General features: G+C 41.8%; 1 protein-coding gene across 3 annotated transcripts in view; it reads right to left on the bottom strand.

Moving 5' to 3' along the window:
• The window catches only part of LOC139465777 (hyccin 2-like), a 252,744-nt gene that overhangs the window by 32,114 nt on the left and 206,937 nt on the right, over positions 1 to 13,693 (bottom strand). For all 3 annotated transcript variants that reach the window (XM_071247673.1, XM_071247674.1, XM_071247675.1), the window contains exons 8-10: positions 9,876 to 9,971; positions 7,870 to 8,034; positions 6,387 to 6,474 (exon numbers count right to left, since the gene is read on the bottom strand). In XM_071247673.1, the coding sequence (XP_071103774.1) occupies positions 6,387 to 6,474; positions 7,870 to 8,034; positions 9,876 to 9,971 (349 nt within the window). The remainder of the gene's footprint in view (positions 1 to 6,386; positions 6,475 to 7,869; positions 8,035 to 9,875; positions 9,972 to 13,693) is intronic.

The raw sequence follows: 13,693 nt of genomic DNA, 5'->3' as shown, positions 1-13,693 counted from the left end.
TTGATAGAGTGATGTATTAAGACCAAGAAGTAAATTCCTTGGATGGTCAATAAAACCCCAGCTGACAGAAACAATGCTTGAAAAACACCCTCGTTGGCTTACGCCTTCACGTAAATCTTTCCGAAGGATTTACACAATAAACACAGTGAAAGAACTGATGCATAATAAACAAATGAAAATATGAATATGAAAATGCCACAAAATCCTAGGATTTATCCTCAACCTTCCTCCAATAAAATAACGTCAATGCAAGCATTTTTGTCTCATAAAGTACAAGGATCCATTGTACCCCACGTCAATGCACAAACTTTCCATTCCCACAAATCTCATGTTTTACATAATAAAATGAGATCAAACTCTAGCAGGCACTAACATGTGGAGCAAATTGTTAGTGGAAGGAAGCTTTCAAATAGGGCATGAAGCCACACCAAGTTCCCAGTCACCTCGGGAGGAGACAAACAAAGCCTTGTCTGCCCGCAGCCACTTGAGGAAGAGGAGAGTCATAGCTTCCTCTGTCTGTCGTCCATATGGAGACCGGCCCGATCATGTGGTCATTATACATATATAGCCTGGTCAGTTCATGTGGTTATACCCATATATAGCCTGGTCAGTTCATGTGGTTATACCCATATATAACCTGGTCAGTTCATGTGGCTATCGTCCATATATAGCCTGGTCAGTTCATGTTTCTATGGTCCATATATAGCCTGGTCAGTTCATGTGGCTATCATCCATATATAGCCTGGTCAGTTCATGTGGCTATCATCCATATAAAGCCTGGTCAGTTCATGTGGCTATCGTCCATTTTTGGCCTGGTCAGTTCATGTGGCTATATGGTCCATATATAGCCTGGTCAGTTCATGTGGCTATAGTCCATATATAGCCTGGTCAGTTCATGTGGCTATAGTCCATATATAGCCTGGTCAGTTCATGTGGCTATATATGGTCCATATATAGCCTGGTCAGTTCATGTGGCTATAGTCCATATATAGCCTGGTCAGTTCATGTGGCTATATGGTCCATATAATAGCCTGGTCAGTTCATGTGGCTATCATCCATATAAAGCCTGGTCAGTTCATGTGGCTATCGTCCATTTTTGGCCTGGTCAGTTCATGTGGCTATATGGTCCATATATAGCCTGGTCAATTCATGTGGCTATAGTCCATATAAAGCCTGGTCAGTTCATGTGGCTATAGTTCATATAAAGCCTGGTCAGTTCATGTGGCTATAGTCCATATATAGCCTGGTCAGTTCATGTGGCCATTATACATATATTGCCTGGTTAGTTCATGTGGCTATCGTCCATATATAGCCTGGTCAGTTCATGTGGTCATTAAACATACAAACTTATATGGCCGGGTCAGTTCATGTGGCTATCATACAAAAGTAGACCAGTAAGTAATGTGGCCAAGGTATGTATTTAGACCAACTAGTTCATGTGGCTTTCATTCATATGTAGACAGATCAGTTCATGTGGCTATCATTCATATGCAGACTGACCAGTTCATGTGGCTATCATTCATATGTAGACTGACGAGTTCATGTGGCTATCATGCATTTGTAGACTGACCAGTTCATTTGGCTATCATGCATATGTAGACCGACCAGTTCATGTGGCTATCATGCATTTGTAGACTGACAAGTTCATGTGGCTATCGTTCATATGTAGACCAACAAGTTCATGTGGCTATCATTCATATGCAGACTGACCAGTTCATGTGGCTATCATTCATATGTAGACTGACGAGTTCATGTGGCTATCATGCATTTGTAGACTGACCAGTTCATTTGGCTATCATGCATATGTAGACCGACCAGTTCATGTGGCTATCATGCATTTGTAGACTGACAAGTTCATGTGGCTATCGTTCATATGTAGACCAACAAGTTCATGTGGCTATTGTTCATATGTAGACCAACAAGTTCATGTGGCTATCGTTAATATGTAGACCAACAAGTTCATGTGGCTATCGTTCATATGTAGACCAACAAGTTCATGTGGCTATCGTTCATATGTAGACCAACAAGTTCATGTGGCTATCGTTCATATGTAGACCAACAAGTTCATGTGGCTATCGTTCATATGTAGACCAACAAGTTCATGTGGCTATCGTTCATATGTAGACCAACAAGTTCATGTGGCTATCGTTCATATGTAGACCAACAAGTTCATGAGGCTATCGTTCATATGTAGACCAACAAGTTCATGTGGCTATCGTTCATATGTAGACCAACAAGTTCATGTGGCTATCGTTCATATGTAGACCAACAAGTTCATGTGGCTATCGTTCATATGTAGACCAACAAGTTCATGTGGCTATCGTTCATATGTAGACCAACAAGTTCATGTGGCTATCGTTCATATGTAGACCAACAAGTTCATGTGGCTATCGTTCATATGTAGACCAACAAGTTCATGTGGCTATCGTTCATATGTAGACCAACAAGTTCATGTGGCTATCGTTCATATGTAGACCAACAAGTTCATGTGGCTATCGTTCATATGTAGACCAATAAGTTCATGTGGCTATCGTTCATATGTAGACCAACAAGTTCATGTGGCTATCGTTCATATGTAGACTGACAAGTTCATGTGGCTATCGTTCATATGTAGACCAACAAGTTCATGTGGCTATCGTTCATATGTAGACCAACAAGTTCATGTGGCTATCGTTCATATGTAGACCAACAAGTTCATGTGGCTATCGTTCATATGTAGACCAACAAGTTCATGTGGCTATCGTTCATATGTAGACCAACAAGTTCATGGGGCTATCAGTATCAGATCTTGTGAGATATACTATCATAGCCTTATTACAGTAACTTTCATTTCATGTTGTCAGATGTTGCTATGTGACGTACTGACATGTACTGCCATAGACTGAAGACAGTATGTAGAATGTTTGGTAGTATGGAACTTTCATACACGTTTAGTGAGCAATACAACTTCCATCTGACCAGATGTTTCACAGGGAAGAGTGAGTTTCACCTGTAAAACATACGGTCATATGAAAATAAATACTCTTTTAACAAAATGGACCCCATCTTGACCTATTGTGAATGAATGAATGAATGAATGGATGGATGGATGGATGGATGGATGGATGGTTGGTTGGATGGATGGATGGATGGATGGATGGATGGATGAATGAATGAATGAATGAATGAATGAATGAATGAATGAATGAATGAATGAATGAATGAATCCCTGGTAACTATCACATACACAGTGTAACTCTCTATTTTAATACTGACAAGGTATTATCAATTCACCAAATTCTGAAAAAGCCAAAGTGTTTTCCTTAGAGAAATCAAAAGACAAACAGACCACCTTCAGTCTGCAGCAGCAATTGTAAGCATACCTTGTAATCACACATGTGAAACAAGTTTCATATGCACTAGGAAATAAATGAGGAACGAAATGTGATTTGAATCCTTCTTGCTGACCCAATGCGACAGAAGGTTGGAAGACTGCTATTTTCGGGGGATTTATCATGCATATATTCATCAATCATCATTTAAATGTTGCACTGTCATCAAGATTTAATCTTTACTTGTGATTTCAATCTCTGTATGTTTACAAAATTTCACAAAATTTCAATCTTTTAAAATGTCAAACTGATATATTTTGACAGTCAAGTTAAGATTTAACCGAATTTACACAAATTTGAAAAGATCATATGTTTTGAATAAACATACGTAATTATAATCCTCAGTCAAGAAAAGGTAACAGATTATGAAAATAATGAGTGTGTACAGCCATATGCTGTGTCATCATATTTTAGTTAAGGATATCATTCAAGATGGAATTTTATAAATAGATAAACATGTATACTCTCAATTCAAGATTGATATGACGGGGCAAAGTAAAAGGGGCATTAAGCCAGAGCCCACTATCTCTGCCATGAGAAGGTGTCTGCTTGATTTTCATCATACACCAGGGAGGGAGGAATGTGGGGACTTGATCACAACCTGGTCTTTGTAGGAGAGTGAGGTGAGGTGAGGTGAAATGGGGTTTAAACGTCGCGTCCAAGATTATTGCACTTACATACCGACGTGCATGCACATGTGTGTGTGTGTGTGTGTGTGTGCTTGTACTAGACCGGACTGATGCCGATTAATAGTGCTAGCTCACTGAGATACCATGTCGCAGTTTAACATGAATACCCCACTCAGACACAGTATACTGACTCCGAGCCGACCAGTACTTGTTTTAGCCCCTTAATGCCGAGCGTCAGACAGGGCAACAACAAGTACCATCTTTTAACGTCTTTTGGTATGACGCGTCCGGGGATTGAACTCCGGACCTTCCGCTCTCCGGGCGGACGCTCTACCACTAGACCACGGAGGCTGTCTCTTTGTAGGAGGGGGAAATGCTGCAGCCACTGGAGCAGTCAGACACAAGACAATGACGGTCCCTCAGTGTGACTGAACATTGACGCTTGCTCCCTATGAACACATCAATCAGTGCTACTCTACATGTATCTACATCAACAGCTGTCATAATTTTCCCATTTACCAATTCCTAAAAAATGGCTTGCATCTATTTAATGGTTTAGAGAATGTGAAACTGAATAAACATGTTTTTAATCAACCTCAATGTAAGACTGTTTATGAATAACCAGCTATAAGCATGGAAAATAATAACGTCAACGCCATAGAATAAACAGTCTTGATTATCTATGCTCCATTGATTTAACTGACAGCAAAACAAAAAACAACTTTAAAATATGTAATGCAGCAAATATCAATTCCTAGGGCAGGATATATCTGTAGCTGCTCATAGAGACACAACAGGTCTTATAAACTGGTGAGGTTGGGTGAAATTGGGTTTAACGTTGTGAAAAAGATTAATGCACTGACATAGCAGCATGAATGCATATGTGTGAATGGCTGCTTGTACTAGTCCAGACTAATGCCTGCTTTATAGTGCTAGCCCACTGAGATACCGGATGCAGCTTAACATGAACACCCCACTCAGACACAATATACAGACTCCAAGACAACTTGTCCATTCATACGTTGAACTTTCATACTACAATCCCTTTCATACTTTCCACTAGAACACAGAGGAAGTCATTTATATCATTGAAATACATTTACAAACTCAACAGTGTCTACATCTAATTATCCTTCTGACCGCCTCCGTGGTCTAGTGGTAGAGCGTCTGCCCCGAGAGTGGTAGGTCAGGGGTTTGATCCCCGGACGTGTCCTACCAAAAGACGTTAAAAGATGGTACTTGTTGTTACCCTGTCTGGCGCTCGGCATTAAGGGGTTCAAACAAGGAGTGGTCGGCTAGAAGTCAGTATACTGTGTCTGAGTGAGGAATTCATGTTGAACTGCAGCATGGTATCTCAGTTGGCTAGCATTATAAAATCAACTTCTCGCTCACATACAAACACAAACACACACACACACATATATAAGTGCAATAATCTTGAACACGATGCTAAAACCCATTTCACCTCACGCACCTCTAATTCTTTCAGTCATAATGTCAAAGATGTATCAATAGTTATGCAGCACACGACAGGAAGAGTGCCATGACGAGGCTGAAACACCCTAACCATGTTGCATGACATCAGAATGACCTTTGAGACCCTAAGCAAGAGTGAGTGAGAGAGTTGTAGAAGCTGCTTTGAAGAGTATTCCAGTTATATCACTGCATGTCGGCTTGATTTAGAACAGACCAAAATAATGCAAGTCTCCAACATTTACCACTCAGGTGAAACCACGGAGCATTGGTATGGTGCTGACAGACCTAGAACACAACTCACCATAGTGAGCTGCAGTGCCCTCGAAGATGGAAACACCCACACCCCACAATATACATAATATACATAACATGGTTATTAGAATCACATAAAAATTATGGGGGGAATGCATCTCTCAAGTTCACTGCCTATATTCTTTTTACACCATCATCATCATTAACCTCCCATGTGAAGATCTAGGTTACAGTTGGTAGAATAGGTCTTCAGCATCCCATGGCGACTATGCTTGTCGTAAGAGGCGACTAACGGGATTGGTTGGTCAGGCTCGCTGACTTGGTTGATGCATGTCATCGTATCCCAATTGCGTGGATCGATGATCATGATGTCAATAACTGGGTTGTCTGGTCCACACTCGATTATTTACAGTCAGTCGTCATAAAGCTGAAATATTGCTGAGTGTTGCATTAAACAACAAACAAACAAACAAAAGGTATTCAGAAGCCATGCAGGCAACGAGATCGGGTGGTCTGGCTCGTTGACTAGGTTGATGCATGTCATCGTATACCAATCGTGTAGGCAGATGCCCATTATGTCAATCACTGGTCCAGACTCTGTCATATAGCTAGAATATTGCTGAGTGCGATGTTGAACAACAAACACTTCTATACCTACCAGTTGAACATCAGAGTAGAGCTCATAGCAGGCCCTGGAGTGGATGTCCTCCACCGACTGAATACCCACATTCGCCTGACCATTGAACCTGGAACAAGCATAGGATTCTCTGGAACAAAGTCTTCCTTTACACAACAAAACTTGCTGACATGGATGTGAATTTAGCTTTTATGCCAGTAGTAGAACTAAGGTGACATTACAAGGATGCCTGCATGAACACATCGTAGAACTAAGGTGACATTACAAGGATGCCTACATGACACATCGTAGAACTAAGGTGACATTACAAGGATGCCTACATGACACATCGTAGAACTACTGAGGTGACATTACAAGGATGCCTACATGACACATTGTAGAACTAAGGTGACATTACAAGGATGCCTACATGACACATCGTAGAACTAAGGTGACATTACAAGGATGCCTACATGACACATCGTAGAACTAAGGTGACATTACAAGGATGCCTGCATGACACATCGTAGAAATACTGAGGTGACATTACAAGGATGCCTACACGACACACTGTAGAACTAAGGTGACATTACAAGGATGCCTGCATGACACATCGTAGAACTACTGAGGTGACATTACAAGGATGCCTACATGACACATCGTAGAACTAATGTGACATTACAAGGATGCCTGCATGAACACATCGTAGAACTAAGGTGACATTACAAGGATGCCTGCATGAACACATCGTAGAACTACTGATGTGACATTACAAGGATGCCTACATGACACATCGTAGAACTAAGGTGACATTACAAGGATGCCTACATGACACATTGAAGAACTAAGGTGACATTACAAGGATGCCTACATGACACATCGTAGAACTAAGGTGACATTACAAGGATGCCTGCATGACACATCGTAGAACTAAGGTGACATTACAAGGATGCCTGCATGACACATCGTAGAACTAAGGTGACATTACTAGGATGCCTGCACGACACATTGAAGAACTAAGGTGACATTACAAGGATGCCTACATGACACATCGTAGAACTACTGAGGTGACATTACAAGGATGCCTACATGACACATTGTAGAACTAAGGTGACATTACAAGGATGCCTACATGACACATCGTAGAACTAAGGTGACATTACAAGGATGCCTGCATGACACATCGTAGAAGTACTGAGGTGACATTACAAGGATGCCTGCATGACACATTGTAGAACTAAGGTGACATTACAAGGATGCCTGCATGACACATCGTAGAACTAAGGTGACATTACAAGGATGCCTACATGACACATCGTAGAACTAAGGTGACATTACAAGGATGCCTGCATGACACATCGTAGAACTACTGAGGTGACATTACAAGGATGCCTACATGACACATCGTAGAATTAAGGTGACATTACAAGGATGCCTGCATGACACATTGAAGAACTAAGGTGACATTACAAGGATGCCTACATGACACATCGTAGAACTAAGGTGACATTACAAGGATGCCTACATGACATAGTAGACTCCAGACAGCATCTCCACCAGCAGGGCAGGACTGACGGGGATCCTGGGTAGCACCTCTGACTGGAAGCCATTGCGCCGGTCACACAGACTGTCAGGACTCGAGTCGGCCTCACTGTGATGCAGCAGGTTGCTGAAGCCCGTCGTGGCCAACCTGGACAGAGGGAACATCAGGGTAGGTACATGAGGAGTGAGTGAGTGAGTGAGTGAGTGAGTGAGTGAGTGAGTGAGTGAGTGAGTGAGTGAGTGAGTGAGTGAGTGAGTGAGTGAGTGAGTGAGTGAGTGAGTGAGTGAGTGAAAAATGAAGGCATCATTAGGTTCCAATACAACATAGCAACACACATGTGAGTGGATGGGGGAGCGAGTGGATGAGGGAGTGAGCAGGTGGGTGGGAGGCTGTGTCAGCATGGGTTTGGGTTTGGGTGAGTGGGTTTGGGTGAGTGGTAAGGCAGGTGAGTGGGTGGATGGGTGGGTGAGAGTGGGTTTGGGTGAGTGAGTGGGTTGAGGTGGGTGAGACGGTGGGTGGGTGAGTGGGTGATTGGATAGGTGACAGTGGGTTTGGGAGAGTGAGTGGGTGTGGGTGAGCGATAGGGTGGGTGAGTGGGTGATTGGATGGGTGAGAGTGGGTTTGGGTGAGAGTGGGTTTGGGTGAGCGACAGCGTGGGTGAGTGGGTGATTGGATTGGTGGATGGATAGGAGGTTGGGTGAGAGAGGGTTTGGGTGAGTGATTGGGTTAAGGTGGGTGAGATGGTGGGTGGGTAAGTGAGTAAGTGGGGTACGGTTGGGGGGTGGATGGATGGATGTGTTTATTGGGCGAGTGAGTGAGAGTGAGTGAGTTAATAAGGTTTTATGCCACAGTCAGCAATATTCAAGCTGTTTCATAGTGGTTTCTAACTAACCCAGTCAAACCAACGACTGAAAGTATGCACAAGAGTTCAAGGGCACAATTATAGGCCAATATAATTAAGCCTGATCACGAAATCATTGCAGATGTTCTGAATAAATGTCTTTAGCAGAATGGTAAGCCCTCACAATAGATAAAATCCATCCATGAGTTATTCTATGGATTAATAAGTGAATGGATTGATAGAAAGACAGATGGATATACATGGATTGATGATATGTGATGGATTTATCAAAGGTGGATGACAGATGAAAAGAACAAAGGATGACGAACGTCTTTTAGTATGACATGGCGGGGGATCAAACCCCTGACCTTCTGCTCTAGAGGCAGACACTCTACCACTAGACCAAGAGGCGGTCGATGATGGATGGAAAGAGGGAGGCATGAATAGATGCGAGAATGCATGGGTAGATGGAATGATGGAATGGTGGAAGGGTGGGTGGATAGTGGATGGATGGATGAAAGAATGGTTTGATTGAGGGTTGATGGATTGACAGATTACATGGATGTATGGTTTTACACTGCTTTTTAGCAACATTCCAGCAATATGACAGTGGGGACACCAAAAACAGCTTCACACATTGTACCCATGTTGGGAATCAAACCCGAGTCTTCGGCCTGACAAGCAAACTCTTTAACCACAAGGCTCCCCAGGGATGAATGAAAAGGTGGATGAATTGATTGATAAACTAAATGGTGAATGAAGAGGAGGATGGACACAAGTAGGTGTGCGGGCGGATTGGTGGATAAGGAGATGCCTAGAGATAGAGATGGATGGATGAATGAAGAATGGGAGAAAGGATACACTGGCAGAAAATTGGATTCATGGCTGGGTGGACACAGGGAAGGGTGATGAAAGGTTGGTTGATTGGGTGATGCATTGATGATGAATAGGGGGTGGATGGATGGAAGTGGGCTTCAGGATGGATGAGTAGACGAAATGAGTTTGATTACAGAGCTAATGTCTCATCCCAGATGTTCTCCACAATTCCGCCATTCCATGCTGCCGCTGTAACTGTGCGGCCTGGGTCTCATCAGTGACTTGACAAGACCAGAAAACTAACCTGTCAGAAGGAGATGTATTGTATTACCTGGACGCTATTTTGCACAGCGACTGATGTGATCTGGTAGCCAGGGAGACGATGTGAATGTTGTAGGCAGACATGATGTATGACAAAATGCCGTGTCTGAAACACAGAAAATATCAAGGATGTCTTTATTACACATCAGACTAACCTGACATTCAGATCATGACGAGTACGGGACAGGAGACTGCATAAGAAGGGAGGCACAGAGACGATAGTATGGACTTACAGCTTGCCGTCTTATAGTCACTATAACCAGCTAACGTGAAGGCGATATTGGACTCCAGTTTAATCATTGACAACCTAGCTCTGTCTTCTTCAACACATTGTGCTAACACACACATGACTATATAGTGAAACAAGTGTATAGTTTATTTTGTGTATACAGTCAAGTCCCGTTAATCCGACATGGTTGGTTGCAAATGAGTATGTCGGATTAACGAGTATGTCGGAAAAACAAAATTACAGTAAAACACGAATAAAATGAACACAGATACGACGAACTGTTAAAAAATCCTTGATTTATCTCCTGTATATTATCATAAAAAATGTACACACATAACGAACTCTCTACAGCGAACTAACATATATAGCGAACTGATAAAAGTATATAGTATGTTTTATATACAAGTATATAGTGTACGATTTTATCACTGGCAGGACCACCTCCATGGTCTGCCAGGAGAGTGGGAGGTTGGAGGTTCGATCCCTGGCTGTGTCATACAAGAGACCTAAAAGATGATATACAAATAAGTACTCTTGACAAAGTCAATACGCGAAAACAAGGACCCGAGGACCCGACCCCTGAGGTGTGCCAAGGTCCGAGGAATCGGGTCTGAGGGTCCTTTTTTTCGCATACACACTTCATCAAGAGTAATCAATCGTTTCGTTATACCAAAATTTCACATAAAAGTTTATGAAGTCTTTAAACTGTCCTATATTTCATAACAGTAACATAGCTGCGAGCCGTGCAATATTCGTAGCAGACGCCATCTTGTTTTCTAGCAGACGAGTCAATACTCATCACGTGACAGGTCAATACTGATCATGTGACAAGTCAATACTTGAGGTCAATGTCAGTCACATGATTTCGGTGTCTACATTGAAATGTATGTTATGTCACATGGTACGGATGAACCAATGGAATTGCAAGATTCTTGATAGACGTTGTTACCCGGCCTGGCACTCGGGAGTAATCGGATAAACAAAGACGGGTCAGTTGAGGTCAATGTGTCTGAGTGGGCTATCACTATAAGCCCAAACAAGTACAAGTAGACACACTTACACGTGTATGCCCTTCGCTATGTAAGTGAAATAATCTTGATTGTGATGTTAAACCCAATTTCACCCACATTTATCACTGATTTAACGTCATGGTTTTTTAACATCTGTCAGAAACAACTCACATGACATCAACAATAAAATAAGCAAAACAGGTATAGAAATAAATGTGTGAAAAGTTACATGACCATTACACCAGGGAAACAGACTTGGGGATACCAAGAGATGGCCTTCACACCATGTTGGGAATTGAACCCAAGCCTTCTATAGTGACAAGTGAACCCTTGCCAGGCTACTGCAGCATTCAAAAGAGTACCTTCAAACATCAAACACTCTAACTTGCCCAAACTTATACTACATGTTTTACACCCATGAAGATCCGGGGTAGAATAGGTCTTCAGCAACCCATGCTTGCTGTAAAAGGTGACTATGCTTGTCGTAAGAGGCGACTAACAGGATCGGGTTGTCAGGCTTGCTGACTTGGTTGATGCATGTCATCATATCCCAATGGCGTGGATCGATGCTCATGATATCAATCACTGGATTTTCTGGTCCAGACTTGATTATTTCTAGACCGCTGTCACATAGCTGGAATATTGCTGAGTGTGGCGTTAAACAACAAAGCAATCAAAGCAAAACAAAAACCTCCTGTTCCATACACAGCCATTGTGACCACTGAATCCAACACCATACACAACAACCTGCAGAAGAAAACAACACAACTCAGCTGTATTGAACCTAACTTCCGTTTAAATCTGTGTCTTTGCATTGAGGAAAATGTTATCCCAATTTGTCACCAAGTAAGATGTAAAACAAATAGTTTTTGTTTATTGGTGTTTATCCCTGCACTCAGCAATATTCCAGCTATATGACGACGGTCTGTAAAATAATCGAGTCTGGACCAGACAATCCAGTGATTGACATCATGAGCATCGATCCACGCAATTGGAATCGATGACATGTATCAACCAAGCCAGCGAGCCTGACCACCCGAACCCGTTAGTCCCCTCTTACGACAAGCATAGTTGCCTTTTATGGCAAGCATTGGTTGCTGAAGACCTGTTCTACCCCGGATCTTCATGTGTCAAAAGATGTCTCAGGCCACATCTTTAATCATTACAAAATGTTTCCATCCAGAACTTTTCATAAGACTTGGAGAGAAACCATGAACTGCCTATATTTCACATGCTACTTCTTACCTCAGAGAAGAAAAACAAGTGATTTTGTTGGAAAGGTTAATGCATGGTTAATAGTGCTAAAGTCTGTTTTTGTGTTTTTGAAGACATGTGTAGCAGAGAGAAGTATGTACTATATCCTCCATTAACTCACTTGCACAGCTCTGCAGCTGAGAATGAAATGATATATTTGCCTGAAGACATGGGTTCTACAACATGGTATAAGGGGGGTAACTCTTGACAGAATAGCTTTTACACACTCTTTACACAAGTGCTTTAAATTATAACTCTTACACTTGCCGTGAAGCCCGAGTGCTCCTGTGACTTGGCTACAATGATCATGAATGAATTAACTTTGTTATTAAATGATTCATGGAAGATTATTTTGTGAAATAGGTTCAACTGAGTATGATTTTTGCTGCTTTTGGCAATATTACACCAATATCAGGGTGAGGGGACCCAATAATTTTGGCCTCACACATTGTACTCATGTGGGGAATCGAACCCAGGCCTTCGGCATAACGAGCTGACACTTTAACCACTAGGCTACCCCACCATCAAGGTTCAACTAAGACACAGAGGATATAGAAGTGTTTTTTACAAAAAAGCTGTTCATCTAATCTAGAGTTCCATTGGTAAGAATGTCCACAAGTTGCGTAATAACCACTGTATACTGTTCTATACAAGATAGCTATGCGATAAAACAAAGAACAACAAAGAACAAAGTGTGGTTTATTTCACATCAAAACATTGTTCTATCATATGTCATTTATGGAGATTCAAACATGTGCTCGCAACTTGATGACGTCATATAGGACGATGTTATTTTTGAGAGGGGAGTGTCTTGTGAGTTGTTCTTCATAGATGTAGCTGGGCCACACAGACAAACGCGATGGCTGAACGATCGCATCCAAAAGCGTGATAGGTATGACAATAGGTACTGGGAGAAAAGGTACTGGCAATCGACATGAGGATTGTGAGAATACGAGGGAAATACCCACCTTTATATAAAATAGACTTGTCCAACATTGACGAGGTCAGATTCTATTGAGAGAATCATTCTTCAAATATGGGAAATTTATTTTTAAAGCTTGTACATTTTATCATCATCCTTAAACAGGCAAGCTGTACATAATGTTGATATCTCTTATAAGACATAAACGGCTCGTGGTCGTTGTTTATCACACAATAAAACACTGCAGGGTGAATAAACCACTCGGGGCTGTGCCTGCAGTGTTTTATTGTACGATAAAAAACTTCCACTTGTCGTTTGGTTCTTAAATATAGCACATATTTCAACATGTTTTGCCTGATTGTACTTCAATGTACTCTAAATAAATCCATTTCAGGACGAAACTACATTCATCA

This window comes from Haliotis cracherodii, unplaced genomic scaffold (genome assembly GCF_022045235.1).
Source record: "Haliotis cracherodii isolate W230 unplaced genomic scaffold, xgHalCrac1.p SCAF_18, whole genome shotgun sequence".
In the NCBI taxonomy this organism is placed as follows: Eukaryota; Metazoa; Mollusca; class Gastropoda; order Lepetellida; family Haliotidae; genus Haliotis; species Haliotis cracherodii.
This window is presented reverse-complemented; position numbering and strand designations above follow the sequence as displayed.